The following is a 27,088-nucleotide window of genomic DNA, read 5'->3' on the forward strand; positions in this document are numbered from 1 at the left end:
TGTCATTGAGGTGCAGGGGGTGTGAAAGCAGGTAGACATCCCCGCTGAGCATGTTGCCCGTGTCACAGCTCCTCATGCAACACCTGGGTCACAAAGCTTCACGAGGCAACGGAGGAGGACGTGCGCCAGCCTCCACCGCCACAGATATTCCCACCGCACCAACATACAAGCTGTCATATCGTTTACAAAGATAAGTGCTGTGCATAACCACACAGAGCAGGGACACCGTAAGCAACCTGCGTCAAACAACTAAAATAGTCGCCGCAGACTGGAGGGTGGGCTTGTACGTGTGAGCGCAACTTAACTGAAACTCCTCTCCCCGGGGAGGACGAGCCATACATCCACACAGCGCACAAACAAAACAGGAGGATAAATAATAAACAGAAAGCGGTGGAGGGTGGAGGAGGAGGAGGAGGAGGAGGAGAGGGTGTGGAGTCATTTCTGCCCTTGCACCAGAGTCTCATTGAGATTCCCCACATCAGGAGTCCTGTCGACAGGTGCGCCAAGCAACCTGCGCCAACTTCCACTCAAACAACCATCCGTGCACACGCAACAAAAAAAAAAGAGCCAGAATTGACATTTAAACTTCCCTCAGTGATCCACTCTGGAGCGGCTCGTCTGGGTAATTGGCTGCGCCGCGTGCCGCCTCTGAAAGCGTTAATTGGGCGACAGGGAAGGAAAGAAGCAGAAGAAGCGGATTCGTGTTTACTTACAGTTCTCAAGAACTGGATCTCATCTTCCCCTTCTCCGCCCTCAGCCATGGCTGTGAAGGAGCCTGCTCAGACTCTGGAAGCCACCACTGACTGCCGGCAGAAACGCGATGCTGCTCCTCTCAAGCCGATATTAGCATGGAGCTCATCCACAGCCATATAGGGCAGCCCGGCCGAGCCCCCTCCCCTCCTCCTCCTCCCCCTCCCCCTCTCCCACCTACCTACCCCCTCATCAAACCCTTCCTCCCCCTCCTCCCTCAGCAGCAGCAGCAGCAGTGCGGACCAGCAGACAGGGGCATCAGAGGGGGCGAGCTCCCCGGCGGTGATGCTGCTGCTGCCGGCGGCTAATGATGAGGATGATGATGGTGGTGGTGGTGGTGAAGCTCAGGAGCAACAGTGCTTGTTTTATAAATGCCTCTGCCAGCTGAGTCAGCAGTTTTGAACGCTCCCCTCCCTCAGTGTCGCATGCTGGTCAGACGGTGGACTTGAATGTAAAGTTATGAATGGCTCAGCTCACCCTCCCTCACCCATTCACACACCTGACACTCCACACCTGTGTCACAAGTCTGCAGGGAGTGATTTTACTGTACAGAAATGTATGTTTCATCTTTGTTTTTAATAATGGGAGGTGGAGTGTATTACTCACTTACTCTACTTAAAGGGGCACCGTGTAAGTTTGGAGAAGAGAGTCAAACAATACACTATTACATAATAATGAGGTAATAATACAAACTCAGAAATGTTTATTTTTTTCAATAAGTGAAAATAATGTCCCAGAACACTGTTTGAAGCTAGAGAGGTGGCAGGGTCCGCCACATATCTTTTATCTTCTGATTAGAATTTATTCCCTAAACTACATAGTGCACCTTTAAGTACAAATTCGAGGTACTTGCACTTTTATTGAGTATTTCTCTTTAATGCCACACTTATACTATACTCACACTTACACTCCACTACAGATCAGAGGTACATATTGTACTTGTTACTCCACTATATTTATCCTTTAATAAGTACTTTGCAGAAGGTTTTATGCACAAAACAAGCTACCATATGCTGTGATGGAATGTAGCTAAGTGCATTTACTCAAGTACTTCACTTAAGTACAATTATGAGTTACTTGTACTTTGCATTTTCTGCTACTGTATACGTCCACTCCATTTTGGAGGCAGATGTTGTACTTTTTACTCCACTACATTTATATGATAACTTGAGTTATTAGTTACTTTGCAGACTGCAATTTACTCGATCTGCAAACGGATCAATACTCAGAATAATGCCGAGTATTGAATCTGATAATCAGCTAGCTCCATTATAAACAGTATACATACATGTAAACAAATGTATACATTTACTTGTGTTTTTATACCAAAGTATATTTTTTGCTAGAAATGTACTTTTAATACTTAAATACGTTTAGTATCACATACTTTAAGACTTATTTATTTACACTGAACAAAAATATAAACGCAATACTTTTGTTTTTACTCCCATTTTTCATGAGCTGAACTCAAAGATCTAAAACATTTTCCATATACACGAATCTGTCTAAATCTGTGTTAGTGAGCACTTCTCCTTTGCCGAGATAATCCATCCCACCTCACAGCACATAAAATATGAATACTATCAGATATAAAATATATTTGATTGTGTATTCAATCAGCTCCACCTCAACCAAACACATGCATCCAATATATACTGATAAAAAACACACAGGGCTCATTTATCAGCATTATACTTTCTGTTTGATGACTGCTGACAATATTTAGGTTCTTGACTTGTAATGAGTATTTATTTTCACAGTCTGGTATTGCTATGTTTACTCAAGTAAAGGATCCGAATACTTCTTCCACCTCTGATGTAGAAGCACAGTGTGGCCTGTTGTTTGCTCATTAAAACATATGTTAGACTAATGACTGCATTGCTTAATTGCATATATTTATGCACAGGCTACTTTTATCCTGCCTCATTTGCCAACTTGCTCTCTTTGTTTATACCTTCTTGCTTTGCATATTATTTTGAGAGAAATTAAACTTAAATTCAGGTGTTTTTTTTTAGATATTTTGTTTTAGTTGATTTGCAACAAGAACTGCAGTGTCTCTCTGTTAACCGTAAACCTCTGTGTTGCTGAGAACCTACCTTGCCACAGATATAAAACCTGTTGTTATTCTTTTCAAAGATACTATGAGAGGACTGTAGTTTTCTAATCAAGTCACACGACATTAGGATTGCATAAAAGTCACATAAAATTTATTAACACCTAAACTCTGTAATGATGATCATAGTAGATCATATACAGAAAAATAGTCACTCCTGATTCTAAATTGTGCTGGACCATCAAAATAATCTAACTTAATTGTCTCTACCTTCAACATCAGTTTCTATACAGAGCAAAGCCCAACCAGCATGCCCCAGGTGTCCATGTGTGCACTTCATATGGTCACAGGACACATGAGAACAACCTGCTCCGATCATGTTTCCTGCCAAGACATCGCTGACATCTAGTGGTCATGTAGTGAACTTTCAGTGTAACTGTGTAAACTATATTTCACATTACACAGTGTGGTGTTAAGGTCTGTGTGGTTTTTATGTTAGTGTTACAACAGTTTTGTACATCAAACCATTTTATAAAACAAAAAACCTTACAATATCAGCCAGTGAGGCCGTCATTATACTGAGTATTGTAAGTACTTTTTAAAGATCTCACTCAAAGGAAGTCCCACTCTCATATTTCCTTTATGAGTTCTTACAAGTGTCTTATAATCTTACAATAAGCATGTTTATTATGCTAATAGGAACACTTATAGACATATTGATGTTAATAAGGATCTTGTAAGGTCTTATAAGGGCCTTATTATACATGTAGAAGATCAAATGATGGGAGATTTAAGAAACTTCACAGGCTACAGCTGTGATGAATACTATAAGGTACACTTGACTACATTGAGCTGAAGCCTATTTTTTTAATAGACTTCCTGTCCAGACGCCACTGTTGTGGTTTCAGTGACATCAACAGCTGTTTGTTTTCTTTAAACTTCTGTAATCCATCAGAGACAGTTGGCCAGTAGGTCAGATTAGCCCGCTGCACGCACTGACCAGTGTGCAGCTCAGCATGGTGCACAGCTGACCTAAATACAGTCCACGGTCAGAAGGTGGCAAGAAGACAGATGTGACTTTCATGTTTCAGGTTCATTTAGAGATTACACATGCAAACAGGGCTTTAACACAGTGTTTATTTCAGGCAGTGGAGGAACCTAAGTACATTTGCTTAAGTACTGCAAGTTTTTTTGCTGTATTTCCATTTTATGTTACTTTTTATTTCAAATTCACAACATTTCGGAGAGAAATGCTGAACTTTTCACTCTCTTTGAAAGCTACAATAGTTACTTTACATGTTAATATTATGCATAAAAACACAGTTGAACACCTCCACCAGCTGTAACAAATAAGTCCTGCTTACACAGTAATCTGTTAGTAATAATTGGACAATATTATAGTGTGAATTAATTTAAAGTCGAGAGGAGGGATTCTGCTGTATAATTAGTTTTAGTTTGGATACTTTCAGTACACCTTGATATGAACTTTTGCTTTTTTTACTGTTACCTCAAAGATCCAGTGATGAAAATATTATCAAATAAATGAAGTGGAGCAACAGGTCTAATATTGGCCTCCAATGTTGTGGAGTGCAAGTATAAAGTAACAGAAAATGGAAATAGGAAAGTATAGTAAAAATACCTCAAAATTGTACTTAAGTAGAGTATATGAGTAATTGTACTTAATTACATTCCATGCCTAAAAAGATCTGATTACTTCTTTCACCACTGATTATAGACATATTCTTCATTGTATGAGTATAACTGTCTCTCATCACAATAATACTAGAAAAAACACAATAAATACTGTGTTTATTGCCACATTTCAACCAATGTAATAGAGATTACTTTTTGAAAACAGGATACATTTACTGGTATCCATTTTGTGTTCATTCACTTATCCATGGATGTCAAGAGGATTAGATTGATTAGCAGTAAATCCTCATACCGTCTGTTTGTTTATGTGCCCCCCTCAGTACCTGTCAGCCCTCACACAGATTAGTAGTAGTGATTCTTATCTGAGGAGCCAATAGGAGGCTTTGGAATTCTCACGAAAGAGCGCTGATTGGCTGGAACCTGCGTGTGTCACTCCAGTGGGCGGGCTGTTGTCCTCTGCCACCTGAGTGTCTCTGCAGAGACACAGAGGAGAAACCTGTTGCCACGAAGAGGGATGAGACTATAACGAGTAAGTGAGTAATTAAATACACGTGTTACTGTTACTTTTGGTGTTTTTATGTAAAGAAGTTTTAAAATAATGTGAATATTAATAATGTTTTGTAAGTTTTGTCAATATTCTGTCTCATTGTCAACGAATCTGACTTCTATAGAAGCCCATTTTCAAAGAAATATGGCTACCACGGATGCTAAAATGATCAAATGAAACTAAAATAACAAAAGTAAAGTTATAAAATGGAGTAATGTAAGTTTTGTGAATGAGAGTCAGGAGCTACAGAAACAGTTTCTTGTGTGTTTTCAGTGGATTGACTTTCCATAAAATTACCTTTGAATCACATAACTGTTAAACAGGGTGAAGGCATCCAGGCATCCAATTTGTTTCACATGCATATTATCTCTGCACAAACCTGCACTGTTTGTGATGCCTTACTACTTCTGAGGAAGTACTCAGAAGTAGCAGGACCACAGTGCATAAATAATCAGTTACAAGAGTCATGCATTCAAAACTTAAAGTAAAAGTACAGAAGTATTAACAACATGGTAAACTTAAAGTACAAAGAAATAAAAGTCCTCAAAGAATATTATTTCATTGGAGTTTAATTAGTGCTGCATTCATGTGTAAGCATCACTGTTGCAGCTTTATAAAGGTGCGGCTGATTTCAATTATTTTATACACTGCTGGGTGGCTCAATCCATAATAATACATCATGATGTATTAGTTGATTATATTCTTCTTGAGTAATATCTTAATCTGCAAATTGGCTTTAACTAATGTAGTGGAGTAAAAAGAACAGTATTCACCTTCAAAATGTAGTGGAGTAGATATGTAAAGTAACATAAAACAGAAAATACCTTCACTTAAAGGTCCAGTGAGCAGGATTTAGGAGGATCTTTTTTTAAGAAATAACATATAATATTCACAATTATGTTTTCAACACTGAATAATCAAGAATGTGATCAAGAGTGGATCCTCTTCCTGCAGTAGCCCAAAACAGGCGAACCAATCACTGACTCCCGAGAGGGCTTCTGGCATTTTTAGCTTCCACTGTAAGGAAGGATGGTGCTAGGGGTATTTTGTTGGTTGCAGTCTGCAACTTCAGCACTAGATGCCACTAAATCCTACACAACTGGACCTTTAAGTACAATACTTTCCACGTTCCACCTACTGGTGTAGGATTTAACTAATGATTTCTTTCTATAATGATTAATCTGCTGATTATTTTCTCAATGATCATTTGGTACATGAAATGTCAGAAAATGATAAAAACGTGTATCACAACTTTCCAAAGCCCAAGATGGTTTTTACTCTTCTCTAGATACATGCAAGTACAATCATTTAAAACTACATTTTTATCTTTCTGTGTCAGGATACTTGTGACAGTCCAGTTGACACTAAGAAGTCAGTGGTCTAACCCCTCCGGGAGATCCATTCAGGCTGTAAGGCTTTATCTGTGTGATCAGATAACATCATGGAGAACACTCACAAAACCTTACACCTCTACATCCCGATCTCTGAGAGGAGCTGTGTGAGTCCATCCCTCTCCCACTGCAGGGGCCCATCTCCCCCCTTTGAAGCCCCACTGAAGACCCAGCTAACCTCTAACTGCGAGGAGGAGGCGGAGGGTCCAGCTGAAGCAGACAAATTAGGCCTGGCAGACTTGAAAGAAACCCTCAAAGCGTTGGACAACTTCTCTGAGATCCTCGAGTTGTTACCGTCGTGTTTGGAGTGCCAGGATTTCATGAGCATGGGCAACCAACAGGGCACGAAGATAAAGCCGAACTGTTACGGTTACTCTGAGAGTCGAGATGCTTTACCGAAATCCCCCAAGTTTCAGATCCCTCGGAAGAGAAGAAGACGAGTGGAGGGGCTGGTTTACACCGGCAGCTTTCAGCACAACCTCAAGATGACACCCGGGACTCCACGGGTGCCTCAGAAAGCGAGAAGGCTGACAAAGCTCCGGATAACGAACTCTCCTACCTTTCGGGAGTGGGACTTGGAAGAAGACCGGACAATTATGTGCACTCCTGCAGCCAGGAGGAAGAGAGTCATGGGAAAAGAAAGAGTTTCAGTGTCAAATGAGAGTCTACAGGAGCTGAAGCCAACATGGAGAGTGAGGCTTCCTGATTCTTCGTCTGCAAGCAGAAAGGATCTCTCTGTAAAGGAAGAATCTCCTCTCTCTGACTCAGACACAGACGTCTCCGAATATGACAATGATATCTTCTCAACGAAGACGGAAGACAGAACCAGTAATGCTCAAAAACTCCAGATCAAACAGGCAGAAAGAGATCAGGAAATGAAGGCAGAAGCTGAAGAGAAGTCCTTTCAATGGACGTATGAAGAGATGGGGAAGGAGGCTGCAGCACAGCGAGTGATCGGCAAGATTGAGGAGGTGGAAGGCATCATACGTCGGGTGAGTCTCACCAGTTCGGACTTGATCGGAGAAGGCGGCGACGGGAGGGAAGAAGAATTTGGTTCCCAGTTGGAGATCCAGAACAAGGATGAATTGAATCCTCTGCTGGTTGAGGAGCTTCACGCTCTGGGTGAAGCTCTGAGCCAGAGTCTGCGTCAGGTCCTCAAGATGGAGGGGGCAAAAGCAGAGAGGGAAGCCTTCAAGGACGCCAAGAAGACTTCTTACAAGCCAAACCTCGTAGGATCAACAAGAAGGCCTCGAAATCTGTCGCCAAATTCTTACAACTTCATCTCAACTGTGCCAAATAATTCCTCCCCTGCTCCCTCGCCAACTCTGTTTCCAATTCTAGATGTTTCCCAGAGAGCGTCCAGCGGCTTTGAGGGCATGTCTCCCATGCTGTCGCCTCAACTCACGTCCAGCAAGCAATCTCTGCCTGCGAGCCTGAACGATCAGCATGAAAGAGAAGTCTCTGGACGCCACATCAGGTGGATGAGCTCAGCTGAGGGCAGTTTACTCCCTCGGGGGGCCGGAGGCTGTGGAAGTGCAGCCACAGTCTCTGGTGGGACAGAAAACGATCAGAAGAATCGTAGGAAGACTTTGGAGAATCAGACGTTGACATCCAGATGCACCAGCGAGACAGAGGCCGTTCAAGATGATCTACTCTCGTCAGGTAATATTGCTACTAAAAACTAAGAAAAGTAGTAACTGAAGCTGGGGGTCAAAGTTCAGTCTCGACCTGTGAGGGAACAAGGTTTATTTAGCTGCTGCTCCAGAGCTTTAGAACGCATCACATGATCTTCATCAGCAGATTGTGTTTGCCCAGTTGTCACGGGACTGAAGATGTTTAATGTCTTTTTCACTCTGAGTGCTTCATCGATCAACTTTAAAGTTTATTATTGACCCTGGAAGCAGCAGCATAACCTCAACATCAATTTAGTAGCTGCTCTGGGACCTTTTATTACATCTATGCATAGTAAATGTTTTCAAGACTGACTGTAGGAGAAAGTCGTTAAAGTGCCTACAGATATAGTCACAATTTAGATGGGCTGTTAAAGACTTCAGGAATCTGGAAATTGTAGGTTTAGGTGCCTGATTCTTTTCTCAGTTAGTGATGGTTTGATTTCAGATGTTTGTTTGACGACGTGGAAAAGAGTTCATGAAGTCAACATGCAGTTTTGCAGACATTTCCAATGATTTGATATATAAAGTTAACGTCAAAATATTCTGATCAATGATGTGGTATTGGTTTTAACCATACAGCCCAACAATACTGTTGTAAGTTAAATAACTCAATGTTGTCACTTGAAACTCGGGCATTTTATTTCTAATACTGATGCTGATATCATACCTGAGTGTCAATACTAATAAAAAAAACAATAACTACTTTGTACAATACTTCACTTGAGGAACATAAACATTTTTACAATACCGCCCCCCATGCAAAATGTTATGTAAACACAACTGGGTACACTTTAAAAGATACGAAAACAACGATATTGATTGGTGGCTTTGCGATCAAAGAAAGAACTAGAATTAAACTCAGTAGATTGCATACCTTCACCAAGACCAGACAAGAACAGTCCGCTTTGTACTCACTCACACTTTTATTTAAGATCCACAAATGATTCCCTCAGAAATTGATGAAAATGTTGAAAAATGCCCTGTGTCACACTGTTAAAGAAAGAGCAAAAACATTCATGGATCCACACCAAAAGTTAACGGGGTCTGTTCTGGACTGAGATCCATCATCCATCCAGGTTTTGTGGAAATTCATTCAGTAGTTTTTGTGTAATCCTGCTGACAAACCAACAAACAAATAAACGTACACAGGTGAAAACATGACCTCAAATACAAATCAGTAAATCAGTTAATAGCATAACTGTATCTTGTAGCTGTAGTTTGTATCATGTGTGTCTCATTTTGTGCTTCATGGTCAGTCAGTGTGCGGCGGATTAAGGAGGACCTTGAGTTATGTATCAGCGGGAAGGGCAGAACAGCATGACATTGACTTTTAGTGGTTGGTTAGTGATGTGAACGGAGGAGAAAGAGCAGACGGCTTTAGAGGTGGTGCACGCTGGGTCCTGACTGTCAGATTTACACATCGATTAAGACTCAGCCTGGTGGTGTCTGGTGTCATTCGCTGCTGTAGTCTCTCTCTCTCTCTCTCTCTCTCTCTCTCTCTCTCTCTGTCTCTCTGCTGAAGGATGTGTGGCAGTCTGTAAATAATGACCCCATGCTGGTTGGACATACCACCACGTCTCTGTGTGTGTGTCTGTGTTCACTCAGGCATGAAGTACTGCTGAGCACCTGATGTGGATACTCTCATCGTCCTTCATTGGCACTGACCTGGGACAGAGAGCAGACAAGCAGAAAATGTGTGTGTGTGTTTCTGTGTGTGAGCTTACACTACCCAGAGGATGCTACAGTCAGCTTGTGACAGGAACACTGAATCAGTTGAATGGAAATAAAAGGTTTTCTGGGTTCGAACAAAGTCATGATAGTTTAGAAAAAGCTTAATTTTAACCGTTTCATTTTCAATGTTGCTTGAATTCAAATATAATGCTTGAGAAATACTAGATTTTTTACATAATCTGGTGTTTTATCAACACAATCACTCATGTACACCAAAAATCCCTGTTGTCATATGTGTTTGTTGTCAAGATTTAGATGGTCATGATCAAAACATAAAAAATGTAGATACCTGAGTAAGAAAATCTACATTTATGGAGTGGCTGGTTCACATTATGAACAAAACTCTGGATGGGTTCATGTGAGGAGACATCCAGTGAATGGACAACAAGCCAAGAGGATGATGAGGACTTCATTTTAAGAAAAACACACAAGTATACACATAAGTTAAACTCAGCAGGTAAAATAAAAAATGGTATTACGGTACGGTACGGTATTTTTAATATGAGGACGATGAAACAACGCTTAAATGTTAATCATATACAGACATCAGTATTAACTTGAGACTGTTTTATAACCAGATAAACATTCCTTGAGGTTTATTAAAACTATTTTGGGGACAATAAAAAAGAAAATGTTCTGTTAAAGAATGAAACTCTAACTCATAAATGTATAGAAATGATTGCTTTAGTCCAGCAGGCAGTCGGGTCAGTATAAAGTCTGATGTCTCATCGGAAACTGAGGCTCAGCCAGGCTGTGCAGCGGGACGCCCGGCTGTCCAAATAGGATTAATGCTCTGAGCTTTGTGAAATACAACATATCTTTAGAGGATGATGATTAGAGTGAGAGGAAGAAAGGCATGCAGAGCCCTCTGAGGGGTTTTATTCTCAAAGTGCACTGTTCTCCTCACTGTGGTCAACTTGAGGACAGATAACACATTTCCACAAGCTGTTTAATCTGGCTCTGAGGACGCTTCTGTGAAAAGTTACACAGCTGGAATCATTGTTGGGGCCTTTTATCTGAAATGATACCGACAGATTTACTGTAGAACAGCTGTACTGAAAGATAGAGTGAGGGCCGAGTGACCAGTTGGGCATTTAAGAGGGAAAATCCACTCTTCAAGGTTGAGCTGCCTTTGACCACATCTGGTATTAGCGAGATGTTTTTTGCAACATTTTGAGCTTGAGGGCAGTGGGAGTTAAACCCCTAACTCTCAAATAATCTCACACCCTACTGTGCAGGAATAGATAGTTTGCTTGCTTAGACATCCAAGCTAGTTTTACATTTTCTGTGTGATCGCTTCAAAACCTCACTCATAGTAAACCTGCAGTCTGAGCTCTAATAGTTTTTTAATTAGCTCATTTGGTCGGGGATCAGTAGCTGTCACCTTCACAACACAGTGCATCAATCATCCATCTTTGATTCTTAAAGTGATACTCTTTATTATTACTTCTATTAGTCATAATTATTTAAATAAATACTATTTCAATAAAAGTCTGCAGAGTCACTCTGCTGCTGATAGACCAGGACATCTCCGCAGCACTACAGTACTTCATTATAATGCTGTTTTGTCACACATGACCTTCTCCCTCTTCTTGCGATTTGGATGCTGCACACGGCCATGTTACGATTTTGATTATATTTTAGATTAGTTGTGCAGCTGGAGAGGACAACGTGCAACAGGTGTCCATTGGCTATGATCCAGAATTGGAAAGTGAAGCAGTTCAATACACAATTAAAAAAACTAAAGTGTGACGACGTGACTGCCAGAATGCTGAAGATGTTGCAAAAGTTTAAGGGAAGTTTCCTGCTGTTTATTTTCAGCTGAAGTTCTGTCTCACATCCTCACGGTGACACTGTAGTGTAACACACAAGGTTTACTGCTGACTTTTGAATATCCTCGTGTTGGTTAATTTATATCTCCGTTTGTATAAAGGCAAGTTTACAGTCTTAGCCCTGAACATAAATCACGTGTGGAGAGCATTTTGAATGTTTGCCTCCATAATCAGAGAAAGAATTCATAGGAATTATCCGCAGAGGCTGAATGTGACTGTGACACTGTGATTTTAAAATACAGCAGATGTTCAATATCAGGTAACTTTATTTGTACGTCTATCTTCTTGACACACATTTGACAAACAACACAGACAACAGACAAACATGACAAAATGATAATAATATTTAAAAAAAACATATAGCTGTTAAATATCTGACATGCTTTACTGAAAAGCTGTCCAAATCTTGATTCCTGTCCAAAATTATGATCCCACACCCCTTTTCTCTCCAGACGAGGCTCTGCAGAGGCAGGAGGAGATCTGGCAGCAGGAGGTGGAGGAGTCTCTGTCCTTCTGCAGGTCGCTGTCTCATCCCTCCAGACCCAAACTCATCGACTTCCTGCGCATCACAGCCCCAGATGATGACATCATCGACACGCCGACAGCCACGCCTCTCCCGCCAGAGTTTAGGGTGAGTGGCTTGAATGTGGAGGAGAGTGAATGGGATAATAATGCTGCATCATCATGACACTGACCCACATTTTCACACTACAGTGGAGTCCGGTCTCTGCGGGGCCATTATTGCTTCACAGTCCTGTTGATCCAGGTCCAGCAAATGGCCTCATACAGTTACAGTTAAACAGTGTGTGACAAAGAGTTCCTTGTGGTTACATAACAGCAGGGGTTTAAAGCAGCTCTGTAGGTGCATTGTATAAGCACTGGTATCTGAATGAGCATGAAGTGGTAGTTTTCTGTGTTTAAAGCTCTTAAGCTCTGCCACGTTGCCTCCGTGTACAGAACATGCAAGTGTGGGGTTGTTTTCCTGGACCCTCCCTGACATAACCTGAACCAGAGACAATAACAGCTGAGTGTAACATGCTAGTGAAAGTGAGCAACCGTGCTAACAAACATCAAGCAAGTGCAACAACACAAGACATATACTGTAAGACTTTTATTTAGCGAAGCTGTCGCTAACAATAAAAAAAGCACGTCTGGGATTTACTCTTGCCTTTAACCTCTTGCTCGGTCACTCTTTCTTCTTAGCGTCCTCCGTCAACGTCAGCTGGTTAGGTTTAGGCACAAAAACCACTTCGTTAGCGTTGGAAAACATCATGTTTTGGCTTAAAACACCTGATTTGTTGCAAAGAACACAGCTGGAGATGTCCTGACGGCTGGAAATTATCCCAAGTTTTTCTTAGTTTTCTCCCCGTGTTTAGACAATTTATTTAGTTATTGATTTGTTTATTTGTAAGGTTTGTTTGTCTGTCTCTGTCTGAATTCCTTAAAAGTATCCAATAGTGTCATGTTTAGAAATGCCGGAAAACAGTCTCGAACTGCGGTCGGCCCTTCGGCAGCCTTCTTGCCTGTATCTCCACCACCATCCCCTCCTCCTCCTCCTCCCGATGTGAAATTGAGATAATAAACATGTAATATGATGTGACACCTTTTGTACAAATGTCAATATACAGTAGCGCATAGTCCATGACATGTAGATACTTGGATGTTTCTGTTAGCAGAAAAATTACCTGCCAACATTTTATTCTGGAGACTGAGTGAAGACAATATTTATGAATTTGATACGACTCATTTTAAAAGTAAGCAGACAAGTTTAGGTCTGTAGAACATCAGAAAAGATAATGTTAATACAGCTACACTTCACCGCAGTATTGATCTACTACATAAAGTGCATTGTATTTTTGCTGCCTCATGTGCTGGATAAAGTCCAGTGTGTGTGTGTGTGTGTGTGTGTGTGTGTGTGTGCTTTGTCTTAATGCTATTTCATAGGATTATCTGGATCCATTCCTATTACATAAACACAGCTCCCATAAAGGCCTCAGTGTCCCTCCCTGGGAATGCAAAAAGCACTTTATTAGCATTAATATGATTAAGTGGAGCCGGGTAAGACGCCACTGCAGAGTCCGGGCAGGTCTGAGGACAATAAGTGTCCGAGAAAGTTACACAGTGTAATGATATACAGGGGAATGTTATCAGTGATGTGATCTGTCACTCACCTGCTGCTGGCTGAGATAATGTGACTTAAAACAAACAAGGGTGGAACCAGAGAGTTACGAAGAACACAAACATGAACCAGTGAAGGAGGAAGGTTGGAGTCTTAACACAACACACTTTAACCATTTAACACCTGTATTTGTGCACAAGAGTTTTAAATGTTCTTACTTGTCTGCCTTCAGAAGCTTCCCTCCTCTTTTTCTTTGTGTTATTCTATAGTTTTTTTTACGTCATCTGAGGTGAAGTGTCGGTCTTTAATCTCACCTTTAAAATATTGCATTATACTGTATTTTGTTTTTATTGTACACAACTTTAGAGCCTGACTGATAATATTGGCCGATATTGGCCAATCACAGATGTATCGATATCTGCATATATATTGTCCTATATGTGCAAATCTGATATCTTATTTTTATAAGACATTATAATGCAGCAAAAGATGCTTGGGGAATTTTATAATTATTGAATTAGTTTACTGTCGAGTGCACTGATGTCATTTTAGACAATAAAGTTTATTGTTTAATCATAAAATATCCTGCCTCCATTACATATCTTTATCACTAGTGGTTCATAAGAACATCAGGAATCACTGTAAAACATGTGCTTATCGGCCAAAATATCTATATCGGAATTTTATTTTACTTCCTGTTGGTATCAGCATCGGCCCCAAAGATCAGGTATCAGTCGGGCGCCACACTGCTTTGTTCTGTTTTTTTAATCTTTATCAATCAATCAATCTTTATTTGTATAGTGCCAGTTCACAACAAAACATATCTCATGACTGGACCATACACTTCAGTTTGTGGGCTTTCGTATTTCATTTCATCAGGTTTTATTTATAAGTTTATTTCTTTCTTTTTATCACGTTTTAGAATTGTTATATTCACTGTTAATATACTTAGTTATATTTTATATTTTTCTCTCCTTTTTATCTAGTTATTTTCATATTCTTTCATCATCATGTTATTGTTTGGACCCTTGTTTTGAACATGTATATGAATACAAATATTTTTGGACTGTTAGATCTATCTATCTATCTTTTTATGTATCTCATTCTTGATTTTATCCTTTTTTTTTACCTATTCATGTGTATCTGTATCTGTTTATCACGATCTGTCTCACCAGTTTGAATATGATATCACCGGTAGCTTTATTTTGAAAATCTGCATGTTGATCTATTTATCATATACACAAAAACAAAGGCAAATTTGTCAACTGCAGTTCAGAGTGCTTTACATAATGCATTGAAAAGTATGAAGCAAATTAAAATGCTTACTCATTTTAAGCCAATAACTTCAAACTGTCAAATTAACATACTGCATATTCTACTGAAAGTCAGCTGATTATCAGTACAGTGTAGGTGGGGTTAGACCCACTAAGACTCTCAGATTAGCCGGCTGTTGTTCAGTGCCTGCAGGGGAGCAGCGAGACCTCCCTGTCACTGTGGATTTACAGGCCAAACGTTTAACAAGTGATCCCTGGCAGTCAGCTCTGGGTGTGGTGGCCCTCCATCTGCTGTGGGTGGCTTCCTCGGCCTTACGGCTCACGGATCTGTCAGGGTGTTGTCAGAAACGGTGGCTGGAGTCACCATCTGCTTCCAATTACACTATGACAGTATGCAGGATGGCGTCCAGGGTGCAGCTTGGTAAACTGCTGCAGTGAGAGTAGAGAGGAGCCGCAGGGGGAAGGAAGGAGGCAGAACTTGGAAGCGAAAGCCACGACTTGGATCTGATTTTAACTGTGGTTGAGCTGAGTCACTGTAGCCGGCAGAGGCATGGAGCCGGGCTGCACTTTTCCATTACTCTGTGGATTTTTCTCCTGTTATTGGGCTGTCTGGGAGACTAACAGCTGCCTCCAGCTTTAGGTTTGGAAGTTTCGTTCTCTGGTAAGAAATGAAGGAGATGTAGCAAGAAAAGGATCATTTCTTTTCAACAAACTGGAGCGGAAACAGGTCGGATTTTCAGAAGTTGTGACTTTATTGACTTTTCTTGCTTTCATTAATTGTTGCATGATCCTGGAGCCGTTTATACAAATTCCTGCATGCGATACAGATGCCTAAACACACCTTACACCCTCTTGGCTTGCATTTTTCTGATGTGAGAAAGCAGATACGAGCTGTGTGAACGGTAACCACAATGTTTACACTGTTGGAAAACCTTTTTTAACAACTTCCTGCTCTGAACTTTGCTGCTTTCATTCTGAAAATGGAGAAGCAAAAAGCCATCCTGAAATTTTTCAGGACTCTCTCAGAGGAGCAAAATGAGGACATGATGCAAGGAGACACGGAGCTGAGCTTCAATCTGAAGAAAAATGGGGATATGAGGTTTGAAGATGCTCTGGAGAGCAGCAGAGACTCCTTATTGTATGTTATATTGCCTCGGGAAGAAGAGGAGATCACCTCAAACTCAATGGGACGTTTAACTATGGGAGAAGAAGGAAGTGACTCAGAGATGACAGAGGAGGAGAGGAATAACGTCAACCTGACGAAGCAGCAACGCAAGGCCGCAGACAATGAAAATGTCCCCGAGAGGTGCTGTGACAGTGGCGGCAGCATGTCGCCGGATGAATGTGCTTCGAAGGAATCCCTGCAAGCAAAATGTCGACACGTTTCAACTGATAATGATTGTGATTGTGTCGCACCAATCGGTGTCAAGGAGGATGACACTGAAGGAGCCAACCAGAGAGCGAGAAAAGAAAACGATCACTGCCAGGAAGATTTCATCACTCCCGATTCAGATGTGGTTGTTGACCCTGGGGAAGTGACGAAAAGTTGGCCGTCTAAAACCGAACATGTCGTGATGACAACAACTCAGACAAGAGCTGCAGTCGAGGCGCCAACTGTTGGCCCTTCGTGCTTTAAAAATGACGACGAAGAAGAGAAAAGCGGTGCAGAAGAGGACAATGAAGACGAAAAAAGAGATGAATTTCCAGACTCATCCACCCAACTTCCCTTTCCTTCCATCCCTAAAGACACAAATATCGTCATAACACCCGCAGCTAATAACCCTCCAACTGGATCCACCTTCACCAGGGCCACCTTCTCCCCAGGCTCCCCCACGGACAAGCAGATCCAGCTCCCAGCCCTCTTCAGCGCGATGAGGGTCCTGAGGAAGGGGGTGGTCGGGCCCGAGCACGACACCGTGGCCCCGATCAGAAGGGACGTCTTCCCTGAGAAGCAAGGGGATGCTAAAGTTCAGGGAGGCTTCCTGGAACATATCTCCCAGTTGCTGAACAGGGAGACGAAGGAAGCGGAGGCTGAGGACGACAGAGAGAAGAGTGAAGGAAGCGAAGAGTGCGAGAGTAAGGAAGTCGAAACAGAGGAGGTTGCAGAGGTTTCAAATGAGTCGAGAAAACCTTCTTTGTCCAGCGCGGAGGCGGCATTCGATGCCTTCAAAGCTTTTTTCACCCCAAAGCCTCTGAAGAAGGACCCAGCAGAGAAGGTGGACCTGGAGGCCGTGAGGAAGAAGATCAGAGCAGACAAAGATGCACTGAGAGCGCTTTTTGACAGGACCGCCAACAAGACGCCAGAGAAGAGAGACTCACCTGATTTTAAAGTATGAATGTGTATCAGGCATCAAACATGGAGTTATTTCTTGTTATTTGTGGGGAAAACTAGCTTTACCAGAAGCATTTGTATAATGCTGTCCTGTATGTAAGGACGTAGAAGCTCTATTTAAGAGCCAGTCTGTCACTTATCAGTTACCAAACTGTTTGTTTCCTTCCAGTCAGAAACATCCACCCCAGGAGAGGGAGAAGAAAGGACTCCTGGTCGTCTTCAAGCCGTCTGGCCGCCACTCAAGGAGGAAAAAGTCGGGCTGAAGTACACAGAAGCAGGTACGATACGCACAATACGCACATTTATGTTTCGGTCATACAAAACTATCGCCACTGAAACGGACCCCTGTGTTCTGTTGACGTTGGCTTTTCCGACCTCATTGTTTGGTTTTCCACAGACTCATCTGCTGTATGCGAAGAAATAATGAGAGTAAATGAAAAAATGCCCAGTTTTTCCTTTTCTTCTAACCTTGATAAATCCAACATGAAGAAAAGTATTTAACCCTCCTCTGTGTTACAACCTGAACTTGCAGAGTTCAAAGAGGTGACAAAATACAAAGATGAGTATAAGGCAGCTTATAGTTCTCACAGTACGCAAGGAAATGTTTATCTCACAAAAATAGAAGTATTGAGCTGATAGAAGAGTATTAAGTTTGTGTTATGAGCTCTTAAAGAGGGCCGCTTACTTTCAGGTGGCAACAAACACGGTGAAAATAAATGAATATACTTCATGAGGTAGATATCACCACCCTGTAAGATTCATTATGTGATGAATATTCATGACGGATGTTAATTTGAGACAAAGCAGTAGAGTGAGTCGGAGTGTTTGCTCTGTGATATCATGCGGTGGCTGTACAGTTATATCAGGCTGTGCAGCCACAGTAAACACAACTCCACCCTGCATGTGTGTGTGTGTGTGTCCACAGAAAACTTCAGTGTGTGAAGGGATTTAATAGAGTCACACGTGGAAGAGGCTGTTGTGCCTTCAAGAAAATCATTGATATTTTATTAAAAAGCAAAAACATCCCGAGAAGACTTTTTTCTGCATACTACGGAAGCGTATTGCATTCACTTGAGTAATTTATTTTTTGGCCTGTTTTTCTGAGTAATTTATTTTTTTGGTTTGTTTCTTTTTTCTGTTTTTCTGACTAATTATTTTTCCTGTTTTTCAGAGTAATTTATTTTCTGTTTTTCGTGGTAATTTTTTTCTGTTTTTCGGAGTATTTTTTTTTCTGAATTATCGCGATACTTCGAACTCCCACGGGAACCTCCAAACTGCCATATCTGTCCAACTGATTCTGGAGAAACATTACTATGTCTAGCAGATCTGAATGGGCTTTCCTTCTGAACAACCGCAAAGTCCTCATTCGGGGGGTGCGACCGCCAATCCGACCGGGTTATGGTTAAGGTTAGGGTTTCAGGTTCGGAATGGCGATCTTTTTTCAAAAAAGGGCCGGCATTCTGAAACATGAAAGTGAACGTTCGGAATGGCGAACCTTCGGAGTGGCGACCTGTCGCCGTCCTCAGGTGCCTGCGTAAAGTTGACAAACTAATGGTAATACCATCTATATGACTTAAAGACAGGACTATCTCCCAGTGTCTTAAACCCAGATCAAAGTAAAACTTGATTCAATTAAACAAGTCGGTCATGTTTGTCTCCATTATCGAGCTTTCAATAAAGGAATGAATGCGTCTATTGTTTCAAATGCTCTCTAAACTCAGAAAAAAATTACTCTGAAAAACAGAAGAAAAAAAATTACTCCGAAAAACAGACCAAAAAATAAATTACTCAGAAAAACAGACCAAAAAATAAATTACTCAGAAAAACAGAAATAATTACCCCGAAAAACAGATTAAAAAATAAATTACTCAGAAAAACAGACCAAAGAAATAAATTACTCAGAAAAACAGAAATAATTACCCCGAAAAACAGATTAAAAAATAAATTACTCCGAAAAACAAACCAAAAAAAAAAATTACTCAAGTGAATGCAATACACTTCCGTAGCATACAGCTACTTTGTGTGCAATTTTAAAATGTGCTATCTTTGGCGCCACCCAGTGGTAACATGATGTCAGGCAACAGTGCACACTCATACAACAGCTTACCCTCAACGGTAGCATAAATTCAACCAATATGAAGTTCACAATGTTCAGGTATTTGTTACATTTAATGAAAAAGCGTAAATTCAATTATATGTTTATTATTGAGGTCATAGTAGTAATAGACTACATCAAATGGGAGGTGTTTCTATTTTTTCCCTCCCTATTTACAGAAATGAGGGGTGCAGAATATTAGAAACACCTCTAACACCACCACTATAGCTTTGGACTCTATTGACTAAAAAATTAACATTACAGACCTCATGAAGGTCAACTTTATGGCTCAACTGTTGTACTGGATTGCATTCAATTGTAGTGGTGTGCCTGATAAAGTGGCCACTCAGTGTATACCACTAGAGAAACTTGATTTTTTGCAATAATCACATCAATGTTCTCCACATTATTACTTTAAATGAAAGTTAGATTTTTTTTAAAAAGCCCATTTTTGTGTTATTACCAGTTATACTGATTCTAACTAGTAATTTCTGTATTATGCTTTTATTTTTTAACATGTATGAAATGGTGCTCGGATTGTTAGTTACAAAAAATGGTTTTAAAAGTTTAAAACAAGTTGTTAAAGGTTTGATAGTCGTCCTGCTTCCTTTTTATTTTTACTTTGATTTCTTTTGTATTTTAATGGGTGGATGCTCAAAATGTCTACCTCTGTTTATCTTTAGGATTGTTTTAGGGTGTTTGATAACACTGTGTGTGCACATGCACCTTCCTGTGAACACAATCAGTAAATCCGCTTTCTAACGAAGTTCGGTCATCCATTGCCAGATAAATGTTTACTTAAATACTCTAAGATGCCATACAGTCTGAGCTGTGCGCCTCACTGTTGTTTGTCGTACATTTGAGCCTCGGCTGCTGTCATGTGGTCAGGCTTTGTGTTGTTTTTGACCCAGACAACTACACAATATCCTCAAACGCCCCTCAGCACAATGCAGTGGTGAAACATGAATTTGATTCGTTATGCAAAATCTGTCTCAGCTCCCACGTGTCTCACGGTTGTTGTACATTGCTTGTCTTCTGCTTGTAACCGGCCACAACACTAATACACTCATCATGCACGAGAAAGTTCTTTCGGGCACCACAGCTGTAACGATGAACATCTGTTGTGGACCAGAAAGAACACGAAGCTGTTGTAAGATGCTCTCTGACTGTTCTCCTGCTCTGTTTCCTGACAGAGCACCAGGCTGCTCTGCTGCAGCTGAAGAGAGAATGCAAAGAGGAGCTGGAGAAGCTTCAGGTCAGTATGGAGGATGTGCTGAGGTGTTGAATCAAGCTGTGCTGCCGTGTGAGGCCAAATTTAAGTAATTAAAATATTAAAGGGGGCACGATGTAGTTTTGGAGAAGAAATTCAAACTCAGAATTTTAATATTTACAATATTAATGAGGTACTAAAACAAAGTCAGAAATATCTATTTTTTTCCACAAGTGAATAAACAAGCTGTTCTCAGAGAAAAAAAAGGTCCTCAGAACACTGTTTGAAGCTAGAAAGGTGGCAGGGTCCGCCACATATAAACAAAGTAAAACAGTATGAAACTGTGTTGTCCTTTAAGGTCAGGTCAACTACATAGTGCACCTTTAAGTTACTGTATACATACTCATATGCTTTAAACCAGTTAGCCTAGCTTAGCATAAAGACTGGAAACAGAGGGAAACACCTAGCCTGGCTCTGGCAGTCCATGGGCCATGGCTCTGTTACTAAGCAAAACAATACTCAAAGTTTAACACAGGCTGTTTTAAACAAGTAATAACTAATATTGTGGTTTGGACGATCAGTAGAGATTCACAGTTGATTGACACAAAGTGAGGTCGTGTCTAACTGATACTGTTTTCAGGAGGATTATGGACAGCAGGTCTCCCGGCTGAGGGTGGAAAACGAGGACAATGTCGCCCGTCTGGAGTTCACTGTGGCAGAGCTGCAGGCCAAGCTCTCCCAGGCTGGTACCGGTCGTCGAGGGGAACTCAAAGATGTCGCTGTGTCGACTGGAGACGATTTTATACACAAATCCTTCCGCACAGTCTGCATCCAGACAGACCGAGAGACTTTTGTTAAGACTCCTGAGGACGGAGAAGGAACAAACCCCCAGCAGCAGAGAGTGAACCCCAGAAAGCTGGACCTGACTTCTATCAGCCTCAGCCTGGCCGGTCAGAGAGATGACACTTCATCATCGCACGACCTTCTTCTTCTTCCATCTGAACAACCACCTGCTCCTCCTCAGACGTTACCAGCCAAAACACACAATCTGCCTCCTCCTCCTCCACCTCCTCCATGTTTGTCTGCACCCCTGAACAACATGCAGCCCTCAAATGGTCCTCCACCACCACCACCTCCTCCTCCACCTCCTCCATCTATGCCCGGCTTGACTCCCCCACCACCTCCTCCTCCAGGTGGAGGTTTCATGATTGATAAACCTCCCAGAAAACCAGCGGTGGAGCCGTCCCGACCCATGAAGCCTCTCTACTGGAACAGGATCCAGATCCAGGACAACAAGTAGGTTCACACATTGAATAAGAAAATACAAACTTTCTGCTTTCCTGCACTGTCCTGTCATTTGATTCAAAGTGTCTGTGACTAATCAAATCACTGAAGTTAAAGTGTCAACATTTTTAAAAGAGCCATAATGAGGCCTGAAACCAATGGATCCAAAAACACCTACAAAAAATCAATCAGGCACATGAAATTAATTACTATACAGATTAGAAAAGGAAAAACAAAGAAAGAAAGAGGAAAAAGAAAAAGTCAAACCTCAGATTGCTTATTGTGGAAATTATAGGTGCAAACAATTTAAAATGTCTGAAAATGTAATGTCATTTAAATTAGAGCGCTGAAGGGTTTGGAACGTTGAATTACATTTTTGGATTATTGATTTATACTCATCACATCACAAGACAAAGACACTGTAAGAAGAATTAACTTTTATTTTGTTTTATTTTGTTTTAAATGATTAAACTTGTTTTTTATTAAAACAAGTTTAATCATTTAAAACACAAAATAAAAAACAAAATAATTAATGAGAAAATAAGAAGTTAATATTTCTATAATGGCTTTAGTTTAATATTATCTATTTCACAGTCTCAGTTTAGTTATATTTCTTTCACTTGTTTAAATAGTTATTTATTTTATAATATCTTGTGTATTTCTTTGATATTGGCCATTTTGAGCTTCCGCATAGTGCAACCCCAGCTTTCACTTTCTGTTCTTCTCTGACTCTCTGGGTTTTAGACCGTTGTTCGCACAAAAATAGACATTTGAAGATGTCACCTTGGGCTCTGAGAAATAGCAATTTTGCTGACATTTTATACATAAAACTGTAATCCAGAATATAATCTGCAGATTAATGGATATTAAATATAATAGTTAGTGTCAGGCCTGCAATAAACCTATTCCTGAAACCTGAAAGCTTAGTTAAAATGCCTTTAATGTCCAGCCCAGATCCACACATTTGTGTTGTGTTTCATAGACCAACAGATCCACACAGAAGCTGATTCAACACCATGTGTCTCTCTCCCTCAGTAACAACATACTCTGGAACATTTTAGAGGAACCGAACTTGATTAACGCCAGCGAGTTTGAGGATCTCTTCGCCAAAACCACCACGCAGACCAAGAGGAAGCCGCTGTCAGAGGTGTATGAGAAGAAAGCCAAAGCCAGGAAGGTAACGTGCAAAACTAACCTGACAAACATGCAAAACACACGTCAGGTTTTGTGGGATTATCTGTAATATGTTGCTTGTCCACTAGAGGGGGTAATACCACTGAGTTTACAGATGTCAGATTATTATAAATTTGTCAGAGTGTTATATAATCCAGATTTAGACACAATTATCAGTTAATAACAGTTAAATTTTAGATTCAGCTCTCTGTACACGATATGTTTCCATTGTTCGGTGTCTGTTTAGTCATTTTTACTCCTAAATCCTAAAATTCAGTTCCTCGGCTGGATTTTTTGTGTTGCACCTCTTAAAAACAAGGACACAGACAATGAGAAGGAATATGACATAGAACTCAGTTAGATAAAAAGGCTAAATAAGATCCTATTTGTTCAAACATAACTCATATTACTCACCTGTTACTGAAGTTTGTATAGATGAATCAAATCCTTAATTCCCACTAAGTTACAAATACAAGAAGAGCTAATGCATGGTGTTTATTTTCCTCCATCTCTTCACAATAGACCCTCCACTAATGACTAACTAATGGTTTGTCGTGGTAAGGTCGTCATAGTAACCGTGTGTGCGTGTGTGTGTGTTTCAGCTCATTAAGCTGCTGGATGGGAAGCGCTCTCAGGCCGTGGGCATCCTCATATCGAGCCTCCACCTGGAGATGAAAGACATTCAACAAGGTGAGTCACAGAGCGTTTCATCCACCGAGGTGTGTTGCTAGGAAACCGCGCATGTCACAGTGCGTTTCCTGTCAGCTGCTGATTTTAGGAAGAGCTGCGACAGGAAATAAACTTGGACTCCTTGATCATAATTTATCAAAAATAAAAGTGCTAACATTTTTAACGTAGCGTTAAAGTAATAGGAGTAGTTAAAGTAAACCTACATTTGCCACATTTGCTGTCGTACCAATTCATCAATCAAATGCACTGAATTAAGTTTTATTAAAGTGTCACCGGTACCGTGTGTAAACAAAGCGTGTGATGAGGTAGGCGTGTTTCACTGTGAAGTGACCGCTGCAGCTGCAACATACAAACTGGACCTCATTCAGTGACATGTGAGAGCTGCCAATCACAAGTATTTTAATTTTATGCCACATTTGACTTTTTTATCCATTTAAGTATAAGATATTGTACTTTTCTGTCCATCACATTTATCTGACAGCTTTATAATGTATATTAATTCAAATTCAAGCAATAACATAAATGCATCTGAGTTAGCAGGAAGGCTAATTGTCATCGGATATCCCTTTGCCTGATATTGGAATCGTAATCCTTTGCAGATAAAGATTAAAAAATCTACAATGAGCATATAAAACACAAGGCAATGTTATTGAATTAAATCAAGTAAGGTTTTGACTGCAGAGGAGTATTTTTTTCCTTAGTTGCATCATTGCTACGACTACTAAAGTATCTAAAAACTTCTCCCAGCCTGCAGTCTTCATCTGTAAACATTCAGGTAACCGCAGTTCCCTGAACATCACCCTCGTCTAGCTTTAACCTCGGCATCACACTGCAGTTGGCCTGAATTTCACTCTGAATATGAGCTGCTGGTGAATTTAAAGTAGGATTAAAGTTTAAAACATTCACCACAATGTCAGCAAGACGGTCACAGGGAAGATATCTGCATTGCTAATCCCAAACTCAAAAAAATCTTTCTTTTCAGGAAACCACAGGAGGGCTCACCAGAAACTTTTACTACAAATTCCCATTCTGTATTTCTTCAGTTCTGTTTGTTTGTTTCCTCACCCTCAAAATGAGCACAGTGATCTTTGAAAAGTCATTTTCCTTTGTTTGATTATACAAGACGCCTCATGCACATTAACACATTAAATGAACTGTTTTATATCCGTTCTTCTTCTAGCCATACTGACAGTGGATCACTCCGTGGTGGACTTGGAGACCATTGAAGCGCTGTATGAAAATGTAGGTATTACAGCACACTTCACGGCAGTTTACTAATAAGTTTGATTGTGCAATTATGAGCCCGTTGTTTATATGTTTTTGTCAATTTGTCAGAGAGCGCAGCCGGAGGAACTGGAGACAATCAAGAAGCACTACGAGACGTCAGAGAAAGAGGAAGTTAAACTGCTGGACAAACCCGAACAGTCAGTATCTCACCTGCTGAGAGAAATCTATAACCTCCTCCCAATTTCCAACTGAACAAAATTAAAGTTTTTACCATTTAATTTTATCTATTTTATCTTTTCAACTTCTAAAGAACTTCTTGTGGTTCGAAATTAAAGTTTCTATGAAGGCCAAATGTTACTCCATGCAGCAAAAGCTACAGGGAGGATTTGAACTCCAAGTTCTTTAGTTGTCTTTTGACTTTGACGTCTTTTGGATATGTTTTTGCTCAGTGGGTTTAAGCAGGTCTAAGACAGATGGACAACATTCACCGCATGTTGTCCTCTTACTGTCTGTTTTAGGTTCCTGTACGAGCTCTCTCAGATCCCAGACTTTGCAGGCAGAGCTCACTGCATCATCTTCCAGTCGGCCTTCATCGATGGGATCTCGTCCATCCAGCGCAAGCTCAACACAGTCTCCAGAGTCTGTGAGGTAGGAAAACTGTGTCAGAGTTCAAGAATTCACAATTGAACCTTTCATAACAAGGTGTTTCCAGTGGTATGAAACCATGACTTGTGGTTGATCCTGTGTGTGCTTTCTGTTATGAGGCTCTGCTGGAGAGCGATGGTGTGAGGAGAGTGGTGGGACTGGTGTTGGCTCTGGGGAACCACATGAACGGAGGCAGCAGGGTCAGAGGTCAGGCCGACGGCTTTGGACTGGAGATTCTACCTAAACTGAAGGATGTGAAGAGCAGGGTAAGGCAAACTCCAACTTTGACGATCACAGGGTTACAGATTGTAGCCTGAGAGGCAGAACCCTGGGTATAAAAGTCCATGAAGCACATTCTGGATTTGTTCTTTCACTTGTGGTCACAAATGGTCCTTTCTACACTTTGCATACAGTCTGAATATCATGTAATAAATGATCTTTTTAGAGAAATCACATCATAAGATGGTCCTGGTGAAGGTACTGAGATGTGACGGGGAGCTACTAGCCTGTACACTGAGGTTTAACCTTTTACTGATGTAATTTTCCTGCATTTCTTCTCAGGACAATCGTATCAGTCTGGTGGACTATGTGGTGTCATATTACCTGCACAATGTGGATAAGGTATTAGTTAGTTGCTCTGTTATTGACATACAGTATTACTGTTGCTTTGTGTGCTTCAATCTACATAAAACTGATGTGTTTATATTGTTTTCCTCTGAATATTTGAACATAGATTGTATTTGTCAAGTTCATGGAGGAAAAATGGTTGTGCATGCTTCTATTGTATATACAGTATATATAGATTTATATATATCTCGATGTCCATTTTGACACAGTAATGTTGAATGTAAAGATACAACACATTTCTCATCCCTGATTCAACAGTCATGTTTTATTTTTGATCGTATTCCACCAGAACTCCGGTACAGACAAGAGTACGTTCCCACTTCCTGAACCTCAGGACGTCTTCCTGGCAGCGCAGGTCAAGTTTGACGACCTCAACAGAGACCTCAGACAGCTCGGACGAGACCTGACAAGTACGTGATGTCACCGCTGCAACCTTCATCTGCTCCAGCTCCTCCTCTCTAAACACCCCTCTAGAGTAATCAATGCCAATCCTCTTCTCCCCCTCGTGATGTTTGACGGTTGCACACATTCCCCAAAACGCAGACGGTGAGCTCCAGCATCCGCGTTGACGGGGAGGCTGGAAGAGTCTCCTTGCGGTCATTCTGTTGTGTGTTTTATGTTTGAAAACCTCAGCCAGCCTGTGAAACTCTATCACTCTGATTTTTAGAGGTTCCCACAGAACAAACCTCGACCCAGTCTGGCATCGTTTTTCCTCACACACGCCCCCCACACCCTCCAACAGCTCACCACCCGGGTTTCCCATCACTGGCCCCAGCCATTCA

At 41.0% G+C, this 27,088-nt stretch overlaps 2 protein-coding genes across 2 annotated transcripts in view; one reads left to right on the forward strand and one right to left on the reverse strand.

The window, feature by feature from the left end:
* Positions 1 to 869, reverse strand: part of ryr3 (ryanodine receptor 3) — a gene marked incomplete at its 5' end in the record, with an annotated part of 125,295 nt that extends 124,426 nt beyond the window's left edge. Inside the window, 4 exon segments of the mRNA XM_084377371.1 lie at positions 714 to 764; positions 767 to 789; positions 792 to 827; positions 830 to 869. Coding sequence (XP_084233497.1) covers positions 714 to 764; positions 767 to 789; positions 792 to 827; positions 830 to 869 — 150 coding nt within the window.
* A 4,012-nt stretch (positions 870 to 4,881) lies between these two features.
* fmn1 (formin 1) overlaps positions 4,882 to 27,088 on the forward strand; it is a 29,894-nt gene continuing 7,687 nt past the window's right edge. Inside the window, exons 1-14 of the mRNA XM_084377464.1 lie at positions 4,882 to 4,985; positions 6,343 to 8,056; positions 12,083 to 12,261; positions 17,525 to 17,633; positions 20,644 to 20,705; positions 21,301 to 21,956; positions 22,980 to 23,121; positions 23,720 to 23,807; positions 24,988 to 25,049; positions 25,143 to 25,231; positions 25,553 to 25,682; positions 25,799 to 25,945; positions 26,241 to 26,300; positions 26,596 to 26,716. Coding sequence (XP_084233590.1) covers positions 6,445 to 8,056; positions 12,083 to 12,261; positions 17,525 to 17,633; positions 20,644 to 20,705; positions 21,301 to 21,956; positions 22,980 to 23,121; positions 23,720 to 23,807; positions 24,988 to 25,049; positions 25,143 to 25,231; positions 25,553 to 25,682; positions 25,799 to 25,945; positions 26,241 to 26,300; positions 26,596 to 26,716 — 3,457 coding nt within the window. The 5' untranslated portion in view covers positions 4,882 to 4,985; positions 6,343 to 6,444. The remainder of the gene's footprint in view (positions 4,986 to 6,342; positions 8,057 to 12,082; positions 12,262 to 17,524; positions 17,634 to 20,643; positions 20,706 to 21,300; positions 21,957 to 22,979; positions 23,122 to 23,719; positions 23,808 to 24,987; positions 25,050 to 25,142; positions 25,232 to 25,552; positions 25,683 to 25,798; positions 25,946 to 26,240; positions 26,301 to 26,595; positions 26,717 to 27,088) is intronic.

This window comes from Pagrus pagrus (assembly GCF_965226575.1).
Source record: "Pagrus pagrus genome assembly, chromosome: 16".
NCBI classification, from domain to species: domain Eukaryota; kingdom Metazoa; phylum Chordata; class Actinopteri; order Spariformes; family Sparidae; genus Pagrus; species Pagrus pagrus.